Source organism: Diabrotica virgifera, chromosome 8, assembly GCF_917563875.1.
Source record: "Diabrotica virgifera virgifera chromosome 8, PGI_DIABVI_V3a".
Classification (NCBI taxonomy): Eukaryota; Metazoa; Arthropoda; class Insecta; order Coleoptera; family Chrysomelidae; genus Diabrotica; species Diabrotica virgifera.
Genome location: NC_065450.1, coordinates 41179381 through 41196775, shown reverse-complemented (window position 1 = coordinate 41196775; position 17395 = coordinate 41179381). Strand labels below are relative to the sequence as shown.

Below are 17395 nucleotides of genomic sequence, written 5' to 3'. Positions count from 1 at the left end.
AAAAATTGAAACAAAAAAGTCCTATGCATAATCCTTCTAAAACGAATGGTTCCAAAGTTACGGAAAGTTACATGTAGAAATTATTGTAATTTTTGAGATTTTTCAGTGAAATAAAGCTGAACAGCAATAACTAATGGGTTTTATTAAACATCCATATTGTGCCATTATATTGTTATCCATTAGAAGATAAGATGTACAACAATGTATTATAATGTTGTATATGATGGATACCGGCAAGGAAATACAAAAGATGAAGAACACCTATGTAGAACACGTTCTAGCATTAAAGTGAAAGGTGAAGATTCAATCCATGTAAATATAAACCGAAGTGAATTTTTAGCTAACGCTAACAACAAAATTGACCATATTTCACTTCTTACAGTGCACTTGCAAAGATGTGGTTGCACAGTTCATCAAGCATAGGGTGACGCTTACTTATTAGTAGTTTTAACAGCTATTGACGAAAATAAGAAAGACGTTGAATCTTGTATTATTGGTGATGACACGGACCTACTAGTCTTGTTAACTGTCCACGCACCATCAGAGAAGAAATTGAAACTGGTGATACCAAAGAAAGGCAATCAGCACAAAAAAGTCTACACTCTTGCTGACAATCAGCAAGGCATTGAGAATATAAAGGATCTACTCCTTGCAATATACACCTTTACAGAATGTGAGATGTGACACGGTATCAGCTATCTACAAGAAGGGAAAATTACACCGAATAGGACAGAGCAAGCCAACGACGCTCTTCGTAGAAAACTTCTAGTCTTAAGTGCAGTAGTTGACACCGGAAAGCATTTTCTTTTTGCGATGTATGGAGCGAGGAAGATGAAAGATCTAGATTGTTTTCGCTACCAGTCTTACTTGAAGATTATTGCAAAGCAGCCTATATATCACTTGCTCAAGTTAGCTGCACTACCTCCACTTCATCACGCCAGCATTCGTTCAGAACCTACCGCCAGGTACTTCTTTCAGGATTCTTCTTCTCATTCAGGCTGAATGAGAAGAAGAATCTTCTCGTGTGGGGTCGGAAGAAGATTAACGATCACCTGACACCAATTAAAACAATATATGCTGCAACTCCCGAGGAATAATTACTTTCCCTCATAGTGTGTACTTACAAAGACGAATACATCTTGTAAGGATAAGAAGAGTGGTCTAAACTGCTCAAGAATACGCAGCAATTGCTCAGCCCTAAGATGTGGTAATGGTAATAGGGACAGAACAATCATAAACGAACATGTATAACAAGACGATGTTGTATTTGTAGAGGACTGAAACTGATGAATTAGTTTACTTGAAATGATGAGTAAGTTTACTTTAAACTCATTTAATTATAATCATCAGTCTTATGCAAGAAATATTTCGGGCATTTAAAATCATTTTGTTGGAATTTACTGTTTTAAAGATATTCATACGCCATTATCCATAGAAAGTTTAGAGTGGGTTTTTCCATACCAAAGTTTATATGACCTAGGTCTGTGTTTCCTATTAAAAAGTAGCACCCCTTGAGAAGGTGGTGAGGTTGACGTTCCTTCGAGGGCTTATCACCAACATACCATCGGCTACTGAAATAGCAAATTACATTTACCTAACACAATCCTGTTAAAGACAATTAGTTTCCTCTCTAAAATATGAATAATCTCCACTTTTACACCCTCCGTAACTCCGGAACCGTTGATTTTAGAACAATTATTCATCGAACCTTTCTGGTTTTAAATTTGACGTAGACTATTTTTGTATAGAACCTTCTTCACGCTAAACCGCACAGTTTTCGTAATATTTGCGAAAAACGTAAAAAACTACTAATTTACTGACTTCTCCTCGCACTCCTCCCCAAAACCCGACGCTGCAAATAGTGTAACTTTTTACTTAACTATTTGCGGATCATATAGAACAATTTGGTGTTAGAGGATAACTTTTACTTTGGATGTCACGGTTTGGGTCTAACTATACCATACTAAAGGGTGAAATATACAAAAAACCAGACGAGTGCCACAAATCCTACGATGATAGGGGGGAAACAGCGCAAAGTACCCCGCACAAACCTTATGGAAATTTCGTCCCAGTGGATTTAGTTCATACTTTGGGAAAATACTCTTTGAAGCATCCTGATGAAAAGTTCTCATGGGCAGATCTCGATCTAATGGAGGGTTTTTAAGATATAGAGGCACAAACTCGGAAAATTATAAGATTTATCGGGTATTTAAATTCCCGGAGTTACTGGTTATCTGGCAACATGTAGAAGTTTGGATCAAAGAAAAGTACTAGTAGTCTAGGACATTTTTCTAACTACTCATTGGCGACCTTTAATTTGACCTTCAGGTCATGCCAAGGTCACGCATTCTTGTTCGAGCAGGAACCTATGCTTCTAACTGGAACAATGAATATAATGTATATAACTACGTTTGAATATGATCTTGAAAATCATGGTCAAGGTTATTGGGTTAATGGGTTATAGATTCCAAAGAAATGTAATAGAAGTTTGAGATTTTGCCACGGCTTAACGATACCGACCTTGAATTTGACCTTTATCATGACATTCTTGATCGTATCAAGGTCATGAGAATTTTTATTCTCATGACCCTCCTGCCACGAAATAATTTTGGTAGGAACATAAGCTTAATAAATATTGATAGGTAGCATCTGATTGATTTAAATCTAAAAATTCAATTCAGTTAAACTACAGATAGGAAACAATACGTTATCTCAAAGAAAAAGAACGTTAAGGTTTGATATTGGGTAAACCAACGATCGAGGGCCATCGAACGAGCTATGTTGGGAGTATCTCTGAGATAACATATACGAAACGAGGACGTGCGAAGCAGGACGAAGGTGGAAGATGTAATTGGAAGAATTGTGGAAATGGAATGGAAATGGGTAGAACACGTGGCACGGCAAAACAACGACAAGTGGACGAGAAACATTGCACATTGGAGACCACAGTCGTAGTAGAGGAAGACCACAAAAACGATGGCTAGACGACATCAAAGCCAAAGTGGGGAGAAACTGGCACCAAATAGCACAATACAGAGAAAAGTGGAGAGCTCATAAGTAGGCATTTGTCCAGGACTGTGGATGTAAACAGGCTGAAAAAGAAGAAGAAGACATCAACGTTGATTTACTTCTTCTTCTTAAAGTTCCCTCTCCTATCGGAGGTTGGATATCATAATGGCTATGGTCACTTTGTTGGCTGCTGCTCTGAATAGTTGTAATGAACTACAGTTAAACCATTCTCTAAGGTTCCTCAGCCAGGAGATGCGTCTTCTTCCTATGCTTCTTCTTCCTTGGATCCTTCCTTGCATAATAATTCTCAGCAACTCATATTTTTCTCCTCTGGTAATGTGACCCAAATATTCCAGTTTTCTAGTTTTTATACTTTTCATAATTTCTAACTCCTTATTTAAACGTCGTAGCACTTCAACATTGGTAATCCTTTGAACCCACTGAATTTTCAATATTCTTCTGTAACACCACATTTCGAACGCTTCTATTCTTCTTATGTGTTGTCTCTTCAATGTCCAAGCTTCCATTCCGTATAGCAATATAGAAAATATGTAGCATCTTAGAGCCCTCAATCTGAGAGGCAACTGAAGGTCTTTGTTTGTAAGCAGTGTCTTCATTTTTATAAATGCTTGCCTTGCAGTTTCAATTCGGACTTTAATTTCTTTGCTTTGGTCATTTTTGTCATCAACCCAGGTTCCCAGATATTTGTATGTCTTAACTTTTTCTATTTGGGTTTGCTCTATCATTAACCTTTCATTTCCATGTTCTGTTTTTGAGACAATCATAAATTTAGTTTTTTTCTTGTTTATTTTTAGTCCGTATCGAATGCAATAATCGTTAATTCTATTTAGCAATTCTTGTAGTGATTCCAGGGTGTCTGCCATTATAACGGTGTCATCAGCGAATCTTATGTTATTTACTATTGTTCCGTTTATAGAGATTCCATCACTTAGCTCCGCTATCGCTTCCTGAAATATGGCTTCACTGTACAGGTTAAACATTAGCGGCGACAGAACACAACCCTGTCTTACTCCTCTCTTTATATCAATATTCTCGGACTCATGTTCTTCTATCTTTATATTGGCCTTTTGATTCCAATACAGATTGATGATAATTCGTAAATCTCGTCTGTCTATATCTCTGTTTTTCAATAATTCTATTAGTTTTTCATGTCGGACCCTGTCGAACGCTTTTTCGAAGTCGATGAAACAGGAGTAAATATCCAGGTTCATATCTAAGCATCTTTGAGAGAGGACATTAAACGCAAACAATGCCTCTCTTGTTCCAAGTCCTTTGCGGAACCCAAATTGGGTATCATCCATATCATATTCTAGCTTTCTGTATAATCTTCCATGAATCACCTTTAGAAAAATTTTGAGGGTATGGCTTATTAGTGATATTGTCCTGTAGTCCGAACAATCTTTGGCGTATATTGTTTTTGGTATTGTTACAAAGGTGGACACCAACCATTTCTGAGGGATTTTTCCGGTTTTATATACTTCATTAAACAGATCCAGTAGTACCGGTAGAGTTTCATCGTCTAGACATTTCAGTAATTCCGCAGGTATTTCGTCTGGACCTACAGTTTTTCCGTTTTTTGCGTTTCGTATTGCTTGTTCGATTTCCTCCATTATAATATCTGGTCCCGTTTCGCTGTCGATTTCTTCCGGTTCTTGTCTATTATCCTCAAACAGATCTGTTATGTATGTCTTCCACTTTTTTAATTTCTCTTTGACTTCTATAATAATTTTTCCATTTATATCTTTAAGAAGGCCATCTCTCTTTTTTCGCTGTGTATTTGTGATTTCCTTAATTTTCTTGTGCATGTTAAAGCTATCATACTTTTTAGAATATTCTTCTATTTCACTACATTGATTTGCCAGCCAGGTGGATTTGGCCTCTTTTATTTTCTTTCTTATTAATCTCTGGATTTCCTTGTATTTTGCCTTACTCCTGCCTTTATGTTTCCTTCTTTCCTCCATTAGCTCTAGGATTTCTGAAGTCATCCATCTCTGTTTTTTTATTATTTTTGTGGATAATATCTTCTTTCCTGCCTCTACTAACGTTTCTTGTATTACGTTCCATTTGTCATTTACATCTGTTGTCTTTATCACTTCTTGTTTGATTTTCTTTAAGTTATCATTTATTTCTGCTTTTAGCCTCTGACGTACAGGTTCTTCTTTTATATTTGAGACATCAAATCGTTGTATATTTGTTTGTTTTTGGATCTTTTTCAGTTTTATCTTCATTACGCCTACTAATGGATTATGATCTGAATTTATGTCAGCTCCGGGGTATGTTCTCACAGACTTTATAGTGTTTTTATATCTGGATTTGATTAAAATGTAATCTATCTGGTTTCTTACAATGTGATCTTCCGAATCCGCCGGTGATATCCAGGTATAAAGTCTTCTTTTAGGTAATTTAAATAAGGTATTCATTACTACCATCTCCTCGCTTTGGCAGAATTCGACAAGTCTGTCCCCCCTTTCATTTCTTTCTCCCAAGCCAAATTCTCCCACACATCCATCCACTTTTCCTTTTCCAATCTTGGCGTTGAAATCTCCCATCACCAACAATATGTCATCTTTTTTTGTGGATCTTATGATTTCGTTCAATTGCATGTAGAACCTTTCTATCTCGACCTCATCTTTGTCGGCAGTAGGTGCATATATTTGGACAACGTTTATCTTTTTAGAGAATGTTTGTAACTGAATCATCATCAATCTTTCTGAGTAGGGGGTAAAACCAACGACAGATTTACTTGTCTCTTTGTCTACAAGTATGGCAACTCCATATCGATGTCTTGGATCATTGTTACCAACATAATACATTATACCGTTGTTTGTGGTTAGTTTTCCTGAATCGGGCCATTGAACGTCGCTGATACCGAGTATATTTATCTTAAGGCGATCCATTTCAGCTGTTAGGTTATCGAGCTTACCTGGTTGATACAAACTCTTCACGTTCCATGTGGTCAGTCTTAGGGTTCTTCCTTTTTCTATTTTTTCTGATCCAATGGTTTTCTTGGTTTCCTTCTGATTAGGAGGGTTTCGTTTGCTGACGACCTGAGAGGCCTCATATTCTTCAAGTGTACCTCTCCTGCCGGATCTTGGTTTCCGACTTCCATGATCAGTAAGGTGTCTTTGGGCTTTCTCAAATGCCATTATGATTGTCTAGGAATGCCATTTTAGACCTTTAATACAGTGGTTTTCCGTTCCCTTCCGTATCCTTATGCCGTTGACCACTTCATTGGTTCATCCGCCTTTAGGGCCAATTTCTTGACCCTAGGACAAAAGAGTGCCCTACCACTTACCAACTCATCCGCCCGAAGCCGTTGGTCAGTAAGTGGGGGATTGCTTATACCGGCAATCATTCGGTGAAGAGTATGTAGTAGAAAGAAATATAGTGACCCGTCTGCCCTCGGAAACCTAATAGCCATTCGGGGTCGGAAGAAACAAGAGTTAGCCAAGAGAGGCTGATAGGAAAGATTAAAGACATTTCACTCAAGACTAGTTGAAAATGAGTAAAATGTGAAGGCTCTTACGATCCGCCAGGTGCGTTTCATAAGCGTATGAGTATTGGTACACTTTGTATTCCCGCTCATACTTCGGGGTGTTGACTACAGGCTGTATGGCTCGTCCAGCATGCCATAGCAGGGAGGATAGGATGTACGCCATTTTACAATGTAGACATCCCAGCTCCATGGCCTGACACTGTTGATTTACTAAACTGACATAATTGATAGTCGCTACATTTGAAGGAATAGTCAGCGTTATTTTTAAGGTCCTATTCGAACGAAGAATATTTATATTTTTTTTCAGAGTCGAAAATATTGCCCATTTTGAATAAAAGTTCTCATGACCTTGATACTATCAAAAATGTGATGATCAAGGTGAAATTCAAGGTCGGTATCGTTAAGCTGTGGAAAAATCTCAAACTTCTACATTACTTTGGAATCTATAATCAATTAACCCAATAACCTTGACCATTATTTTCAAGGTCATATTCAAATGTAGATATATCCATTCTATTCATTGTTGCAGTTAGAAATATAGGTTCCCGCTCGAACACAAACGCTTAATCTTGGCATGGCATTGAAGGTCAAGGTCAAAGTAAAGGTCGCCATTGGATAGCCAGGAAAAAGTCCTAGACTTTTTCGAAGTACTTTTCTTTGATCCTAATCTCTACGTGTTGCCAGATAACCAGTAATTACGAGAATTGGAATACCCAGTAAATCTTATAATTTTCCGAGTCTGTGCCTCTATAACCCCTTAAAACCCTCCATCAGATCGGGAACTGCCCATAAGAACTTTTCATCAGGATCCTTCAAAGAGTATTTTCCCAAAGTATAAACTAAATCCACTGGGACCCAATTTCCATAAGGTTTGTGCCGGGTACTTTATTAATTTGAAGGTTTTACAAAATAGGGAATTTGCACATTTTTTTTATTAGATAATAATGTTCAGTTTTGTTTAAAAATGAGATTTCCAAAATTTCACGCTTCAACAACTCGTAATAACTTAGAAATACATATTTAAAGTCTTCTTCGGTATAAAATAGTTCAAACGGCCCGTGACGTCACATAGTTTTGCATTAGTTTTGATTATGGTTATATTTCGCTGTGTCTAGGTACACGCTAACGTGTACGCAAATAAAAAAGTTAGGTAGACGCGAATTAAACTTCATCAAGCCAGTGACGTCATTATTTAGCTTGCGCAGTGACTATATATTTTGGTACATGCTATTTTGATATGTTTAGTGTTTGTTTGATAGAAAAATATTTGTTAAGGGAAGGGAAGCAGAACTATTCAGATGTTTCAAACTTAATTGTAATAAATCAATGTATATATATATATATATATATATATATATATATATATATATATATATATATATATATATATATATATATATATATAAAAGTATATATTTAGGTTAGCAAAATAATTACATGTATTTAGTTGACATGACATGTAGATACAAAATATTGTTAAAATAATTTTTATACGTAAGTGAATTAATTAAACCAATTTTTTAGTTAAATTGTGGCTTAGTTCCCATTTAGAATAGTTGATTACAAAAATTGCACAAGGATAATAGCTTCAGAACAAGTTAATTATTATTGTGAAATCTTTAGGTCTTCCTTTTATTTTAATCTTGGACGGTAATACTATTTCATTTATAACTAAAAAAATATATATTAATTTATAGTCTCTTATCTTTTTCGTACTGTTTTAAAATGTTCTTAAACGCATTAAAAGAACTAAATAATTGTCCACACTCCATAGTTAATTTAAAAACAAACTCTAAACAAATAAAAAATAAGAAATCACTAACACTCTAACTTTTTATTTGCGTACACGTTAGCGTATATCTAGACACAACCTTATATTTAGGTATATTCTTCTTCTCCTTCTTCAGTTTATTGGCCTCCACCTACTTGAGTATTTGGCCAGCTCATCGTCGTGGAATAAGTCAAAAATGTTTATATTCTAATGACATTTATCGTATGTCATTGTAATAATATATACCAGTTTGTTAAAATTGGAGTTTTATACTGTTTTTGAAGGAAAGGAACGAAGGTTTACAAACGATCAAAAACACTTGTAACGTCACATAAATGTATTTTCTACTGACGTTTATAACGTCTAAATTAAAATTATGTTTACTTTATTGGAAAAATGTAAACGTACAGCCCAGTGACGTCACAACGCGTTTAGGGCCATCTGTTTTAATTTGAATTTTTAATCGTCTTTAGGGGCCAAACGAAAGACAAACAAAACTTTTTTATCTTTGATACATGTTTTAAATTATGTTCTGTTGTGATTTATAACATTTTTTTCGAATTTAAAAGTTTATGCAAGTTCCCTATTATAGTATGTATAACTGGTCCCTACAAAATGTAGAAACTATACAGGGAAATAAGCTGTTAACTACCGCGATTATATCTATTAAAAATATAGATACAGGGGAAGAACCTGATAAGCACCAGCAGTCCACCAGAAGTCCATTTGATTGCGTCATTTTTATTTCATTGTGAATCCCGTCTAAACCGCGGTAATATAAATTAATTAGTCAATGCGTTGTCGCGTTGTTGTAATGGTCAAGAGCTGTGAGACATTTTTGAGTAGGTATTTTAGGCAACCTGAAAATTTTTCAGGTGAATCTTCCATGATAGCCTAATACAAAAATGCCGGTCTGGCTGGAGGGTAGCGGTTATTTTCCCCAAAACTAAACAAAAGGGTAAAAATTGTTATTGCAAAAAATATCATTGAAGTGACTTTAAAGTAAATTTAAATATTCAAATATAAAGAAAATAAACAGGCCAGGCGATTTGAGGGCGATTTTAACTCTGCAAGATACTTGCATGGGCGCCCCAGGATTATTTTCAGGGGATGCATCTGAATCAACTTCAGAAGATTTCATCTGAATCTGTACATACTATTAACGAGTATAAAATATACAACTATACATGCATAGCTATGTATATTTCTTCCGAACAGGGAGGTGCAATTGTTATTTTGACAGGGTATTTTTTAATATTAAAAATCAATATTCTAAAAAAGACAGGTTTTCCTGGTAAAATTTTCCAACTGAATGGTGATCAAACAAATTACACTTGCACATAAATGAAAAGCGCTATAGGTAAGCAGCAGTGTGAGAAAGAGCGTATAGTCCATTCATTTTACAGATTCCCAACTGTAAACAAACGCGCATGGAAGCTAAACAGGGTCGTCCTGAAGTGTATCTTAAAAACCAACACGCTACCTACAATTTGAATTTGCAGACTGATCAGTTTGGACCTGTAAAATGAGAATCCGCCCCGTTTAGGGCAATAAATTACATTTAACAGCCTCTTGACGAATGAGATGGCGAATAGTAACACGTGCGTTTGTTTATAGTTGGGAATTTGCTATTTGAATGTGGTTATACCGATAGCTGTTTGCGTCCTCTGTTGTAGCTGAGCGAGTCCGTTCGCTCGAGAAAAATCACGTGACCTGGCGATATCCATGTTGTTGTTCCTCGAAACGTTAGAGTAATTATTATATATTACAGTTTTTTAAGTAACTTTTTCTTAATTAAAGGGAAATAATACGTACTATACAATAGATTTTGCAAATATGATAGAAAAAAACAAATTTATTATTATAAATATATAGGTAGAAAAGTATAAAACTATAAACTAAATTAATTCTGTGTCCGAATCTTGTACTTCTTCTTCAAACTCCTCATCTGAGCTTAAATATTCATTTTCTTCTTCTTCGTCAGACTCCCCTCGAGACTCAGATTCCTCTTCTACATGATCTGTAAATAGTTGTAATATGAATTTAGAATTAATTAAAAATTAATTAGTGATTAATTACTTGAGTTGCTACGTATTCTCCGTCCTTTTATACGGAGTCGAAGCCTGGACAATCACGGGAGCATCTGAAGAAAGACTTGCCGTTGTTGAGATGTGAAGTTATCGAATAATGTTAAATATATCATAGACACACGTAATAAACACGGAAATATTAAGAAAGATAAAAAAGGCAAAAGAAATACTCAACACTATGAAGGAAAGAAACATGAGCTACTTTATGAGCTTAATACTAAAAGTATTAAGCATTGGTTATATAAGTAAGAATACGTAGCAACTCAATCAATTAATCACTAATTAATTTTTCATTCATTCTAAATACATGTTACAACTATTTACAGATCAGGTAGAATGGTAGAAGAATCTGAGTCTCGAGGAGGGTCTGACGAAGAAGAAGAGAATGTATATTTATTTTAACTCATTTTTCTTTCCTTCATAGTGTTGAGTATTTCTTTTGCCTTTATCATCTTTCTTAATGTTTCCGTGTTTGTTAAGTGTTGTGTCCATGATATTTTTTACATTATTCGATAACACCACATCTCAACAATGGCAAGTCTTTCTTCAGATGCACCCGTGATTGTCCAGGCTTCGCCTTCATTTAAAGGGCCGAGAATACGTAGCAACTCAATTAATTAAGCACTGATTAATTTTTAACTAATTCTAAATACATATTACAACTATTTACAGATCATCTAGAGGAGGAATCTGAGTCTCGAGGGGAGTCTGACGAAGAACAAGAGAATGAACATTTAAGCTCAGATGAGGAGATTCAAGAAGAAGTACAAGATTCGGACACATAATTAATTTAGTTTATAGTTTTATACTTTTCTACCTATATATTTATAAAAATAAATTTGTCTTTTTCTATCATATTTGCAAAATCTATTATATAGTACGTATTATTTTCCTTTAATTAAGAAAAATTACTTAAAAAACTATAAAATATATAATAATTGCTCTAACGTTTCGAGGCACAACAACATGGATATCGTCAGGTCAAGTGATTTTCTCGAGCGAACGGACTCGCTCAGCTACAACAGATGACGCAAACAGCTATCGGTATACGCTCTTTCTTACACTGCTGCTTACCTGTAGCGCTTTTCATTTATATGCACGCATAATTTGCTTGATCAAATGACAATTGGAAAATTTCACCAAAAAACCTGTCTTTTTTAGAATATTTATTTTTAAAATTAAAATATACCCTGTCAAAATAAAATTTGCACCTCCCCGTCCTAAAGGAATGTAAATGTCTATGCATGTATCATTGTATATTTTATACTCGTTAATAGTATGTACAGATTCAAATGAAATCTTCTGAAGTTCAGATGCACCCCCTGAAAATAATGCTGGGGCGCCAATGCAAGTATATTTATAGTATATTAAGTATGGAGAACGGTAAGGGTTTTATACCGATCGAAGACAATTATTGTTTGGAAGAGGAGCAGAGCAGAGCGAAAAAGCCCATTTCTAGATTTAGATACTAATGTGTTCTTGATTATTGATATGAGATAATATTCTTATATGTCATTTAATTTAATCAATGCATTAATAATAATCTAATTAATTTACCAGATCACATATCAATATGTTTTCAATCTCAGGGCTTTTTATAAAATTAATTACTTACTCTCGTGGCTTCTAAGTATTTCTCAATGGTTCCTAATCGGGATAGGAAAGAAAAGAGTAAAATAATACACACATATGGGTTACAATTATAATCAAAATATTGTTTATTTTATTTAAATGGCAATCGCTGCTTAATATTTGCTAGATCTTATTATTCTTAAACATAACATTTACAAATGGGAATCTTATTTCCTTTTGGTTTCCAATTGAAAGTTTTTATTAACATTTAACTATTAGGATTTATTAGCAACAATTCTATTTAAGTTTGATGAAGCTTTTCTGATATTATTTATTATGTTCTTCAATTTATAATGTGGTATTTAATACGAAAAACCCATACATTCATGTCCAAACAAATGAGACTGACCTTTTTCTGGTGAACTGAGAATGTCTTCACACAAGACCCGTTTCCTGCTATCCTTGGCTGCGATCAAAACCTCGTCCTGGCTTCCAGTAATGTTCTCCTTTGAAACTAGCTCGTATAGCTCTCGTTCCTGCTTCTGTCGTGATGCTGTGTTCTACCTTTTTCGAAACTGCAATCAGCTACCGGGAACTCTTGGCTCAAGGAGGTTCTTTACTCTCAACCTGGCCTACCTCTCGTTCCACGATAGATACTCCACACTCACGGAACTACACCGGCTTTCTCACTCTCCGTACACTACCGTCTACTACTGGACTTCACTTCTCGACAGCTCAAAACATTCTGATCTCTATTTTCAGTCATTCACCTACTTTCTAAATATCCCTTCCAGATTCACAAATCAACCTTCCATCACCAACTCTCATTCGCAGTATTCCTCAAAAACCAATTTTTAATCTTTCTAAATATGCTTAATGGATTTCAAAAAAAAAATAGTTAATTCCCATTCTAAAATTACTTTCTACTATTTACAAAATTTAATGACCTATTATCTACTTCAACTGAGTCTTATTTAGCATAGGCTAATGATCGAACCTTCCGAGAACAACGATAATGACCTATTATCTATTTCAACTGAGTCTTATTTAGCATAGGCTAATGATCGAACCTTCCGCGAACAACGATAATGGTACGCGCCATTCACTTTGTTTATTCTCGACGCATTGTCCCGAGTTTCGTAAGCTTCTTCTAATCACTTCTTAAAATTAAACATAACAATTTGTTGTATACAGGTTGTTCTAAATTTATATGCCCGTGGTTGAGAAAATTGAAAATATTTTATATTAAATTGAATTTTGTTTATAATTATCAAATTTTAATTTTCATATCAAATAGAAATATAACAATACATTATTCTAAAATTCGGCAAATTGCAATTCTCACATCTTTCAATGGTCACGTACATAGCATTATAGTTTATTGTCGTGTCACCATAAAAGTTTCGGAAGACCGGAAAGGATTAAGTTTATAGATATGGGATGATTCACTTGCCGAACATGCTTATTGAGAAATTTACGTTCTTAAATTTAAACACACAACGTAATATTATATTAAGTATGGAGAACGGTAAGGGTTTTATACCGATCGAAGACAATTGTTTGGAGGAGGAGCGGAGCGACGACTCCAATTATTGTCTGAGATCGGTTACCCTTAACGTTCGACATGCTTATAACGTTTTTTGCACGATTGATACCATTATAAATTATAAAATTAAACATTTTCGTCATATTGACTAGTTTCATTCATTTTATCAAGATAGATACTTTGGTTGTTAGGCAGTAACTAGGGTGCATAACAACAATGGAGAATTGAGTTTTTATTTAGTTGTCAATAATTTTAAGTACAATTTTGATTATTATAAATTAAAATATGAGCGAAAGTGAATTTGAAGAAATTGAACGGGCTTGGGAAGAAGGGTGTTCCGCAATTATTCCCGAAAAATCCAAAATCCGTTATCAAAATACCTAGCAAAGTTTTAAAAAATGGTGCGAAGGCAAGAATTTAATAATCGAAGAAAATACTCTATTGGCATATTTCGTTAAAATGACATATGCAGTTGAAAGCTCCTGGAAGCCTCTGGGCAGAATATTCAATGATTAAATCCACCGTTTTTCTTTATGATGGCATTGATATTTCCAAGTTTTCAACTTTGATCGCGTATTTGAAGAGAAAAAATATTGGCTATAGGCCTAAGAAGTTTCAATATTAATAAATAATTCATTAGTTTTCTTTATTCTTTCAAAAAATAAATTAAAATTAAGAGATTTTTTAACTCGACGGTAAGTGAATTACTTACCGTCGAGTTGGAGTACTTACCGTCGAGTTGGATTACTTACCGTCGAGTTGCTAGTAAATGTCACCTACTGACGTAAAATCTGTCACGGTAAACAGTCAAAAATGATCAATCGTGCAAAAAATATATTTAAATTTACTTTCAAGTCATATCAATGATATTTTTTGTAATAATAATTTTTACCCTTTTTTAAATTTGGCGGGGATTTTTGGGGAAAATATCCGCTACCCTCCAGCCAGACCGGCATTTTTGTATTATCTCACAATAAAACACTGAAAAACGTTTGTTTTCTATACTTCCACAAAATTTATTACAACTATATTATTACTACAGCTGTTTCGGCAAAGTGCCTTTCTCAAGTGATATATTTTACAATGTGTTTGCCTTTTAAGTCTTTAACTGAAGAGGTTGAGGAGTGGGGAGCTGTTTGTCTCGAGTTGGTCATTCAGAATTATATCTGTATTTTTCAATTTATTAATTTCCATTGATTCTAAAAGTGATAGCTTAAGGCCTTTATTTTGAATATGTAGAATTTGAAAATCTTCATTGAAAGAATGATTATGATCTAGAAGGTGAAGTGCGTATGTAGAAGTCTCTGTTTTTCTATTGTTGAAAGCCCTTTTGTGTTCTGCTATCCGTTTGTCAAAAGTTCTGCCAGTTTGACCGATGTAAGTTTTCGGACAGTCACCACAAGTTAGTTTGTACACACCACTCTGGTGTCTTACATCCGTCAAACTGGCAGAACTTTTGACAAACGGATAGCAGAACACAAAAGGGCTTTCAACAATAGAAAAACAGACACTTCTACATACGCACTTCACCTTCTAGATCATAATCATTCTTTCAATGAAGATTTTCAAATTCTACATATTCAAAATAAAGGCCTGAACCTATCACTTTTAGAATCAATGGAAATTAATAAATTGAAAAATACAGATATAATTCTGAATGACCAACTCGAGACAAACAGCTCCCCACTCCTCAACCTCTTCAGTTAAAGACTTAAAAGGCAAACACATTGTAAAATATATCACTTGAGAAAGGCACTTTGCCGAAACAGCTGTAGTAATAACATAGTTGTAATAAATTTTTGGAAGTATAGAAAACAAACGTTTTTCAGTGTTTTATTGTGAGATAAAATGAACTTCCATCAAGTAACGGTCGAATCCATCAATTATTTTTGTATTAGGCTATCATAGAAGAGTCACCTGAAAAATTTTCAGGTTGCCTAAAATACCTACTCAAAAATGTCTCACAGCTCTTATACTATAAGGTTGTAAACAATCGTAAGTTGTTTTAGCCGTGTTTAGTGTAGAAATAGAGTTTTGATTTTTCTTCTGAGAAGTATAAGGATATACAGAGCTGCAAGGTCTATTGTAGTTCTTCAGTAGTATGTCTCACAACTCCCGCACAAATAATTATTTTATACCTATTCGAGTATATTTTGAAAATAATATTTTAAGTTTGTTACATATTCACTTTAAATAGAAATGAACATTTAAATGGAAATATATTCTTCGATTGTCTTAAGGGGGGGGGGGTATGGTTTGAAATATTTAATTTTTTTTATTATTTCAAATAAAAGTGCATACTTCCAAGAAAACTCTCTGAAAATTTCAAAATAATCGGAGTAAAATTACCAGAGATACAGGGTGTTGAATATGCCTACCTTCGACTCGCGTTGCCGCGGCTTGGCGCCAGCACGCTTGAGCTTAGTGAGAAACGTTAAACAACTGTTTGCCTTCTCTTTTGTAGATTACTCCTCGATTTAAAAAACATATTCCAATGTGCATCACTTTACGATTTGGCAGACAAATAAGAAGATGAAGATGCAGTTGTCAAAACTTTAAACGCATTTTTCTTTTTGCACATATTTTCCTTAGACATTTCATGAGGTAACAACGTCGAGATATTTTTCTTTTTTTGCTTATTTTTTGTTCAACAATAATAAGTCTGTTGATTTTCACAAATTTTTTACCAAAAATTTCATTTTTTTGAATTCTGAGTGATACCAAAAATTCAAAAATCATTAAAAATAAAAAAACTCGACGTTGTGACCTCGCGAAACTCATAAGCTAATTAAATCTTTTTGAATTTTTTGTTTCGTATGATCGAGTGACGAGTTCTGATGTCCACCGCAAAATCCATTCTTTTGTGAGCTGCCTGTCAAAATTTGTCACCAATGGCTTATTTTCCAATATTTTGGATTGAATTTTTTTCTAAGCATTCTTTGAATTGTACTTAATATGCTTATTTAATTTAAAAATAAAATATTTGTACCAAAGCTTCGAAAAAAATTCACAAAAATGTGCTTGATATGTTGATTTCAAACCATACCCCCTCCTTAATCATAGGGATCAGACTCGGAACTTAAATTATTTGTGTTTAATCGATCTCAACATTAGCCTTCCAGTTAACATTAGTAATATTTTATCTTATGACAAGTCTATATATATTTTAATCAAGTTTATAAACGATTGTAAGATAAAAATTTAAATATTATCTTTATAACAAAATACTGTGAATACATATTTCTGGTTTTCAAATAGTCCATTCATTAACGGTAAAATATTGCAAAACCTCTAAATTTTATAGAACCGCTTGGATTGACATGAAATTGGCATGCACATAGTTAACATGTCAAAGAAAAAAGGGATATTGTGCCGATGTGCGCTTTTGCCCTGGGGGTGAGTTTCACCCCTTCTCGGTGGTGAAACCACATTACAAAACTGGTAAGTCGACAGGTGCTGTATTTAAAAATCGATTTATTTTTTCCTAAATGCCCTCGTATATTATTGGTAATGGGTAAATTGTTTGCATCTACTAGGGGACTAGAGGAGTCAATGGAGTTTTTGCTTACCAAAAAAATGAAACAAGACAGAACTTTTTGTAATTGTAATAAAGAACATATTAAAAAGTTCTACTCCAAAAGTGGGGGCTTCACTTTTTATTAAACAAATGAACTGCGAAACTAGTTGTTTTTTAAATACCTACGAAAATATAAATTTCAGAAAAAACTGACTTAACCATTGAAAAACTTAAATTTTACAAAAAAACGTTATAATATAAAGATTTTTCTAAAATTAAATCTACAGCTTCTATAATTTTTTACACAATATAACGCTCAAGTCACCCCTCAAGTCAATATATTACAATTTTATAGGTGCTTTTTTAAAGCTTA

At 34.2% G+C, this 17395-nt stretch overlaps 1 protein-coding gene across 1 annotated transcript in view; it reads left to right on the top strand.

Annotated features, from left to right (window-relative positions):
• LOC126890142 (uncharacterized) overlaps nt 1-17395 on the top strand; it is a 218037-nt gene that overhangs the window by 134076 nt on the left and 66566 nt on the right. The window contains exon 6 of the mRNA XM_050658992.1: nt 2329-2449. Coding sequence (XP_050514949.1) covers nt 2329-2449 — 121 coding nt within the window. The remainder of the gene's footprint in view (nt 1-2328; nt 2450-17395) is intronic.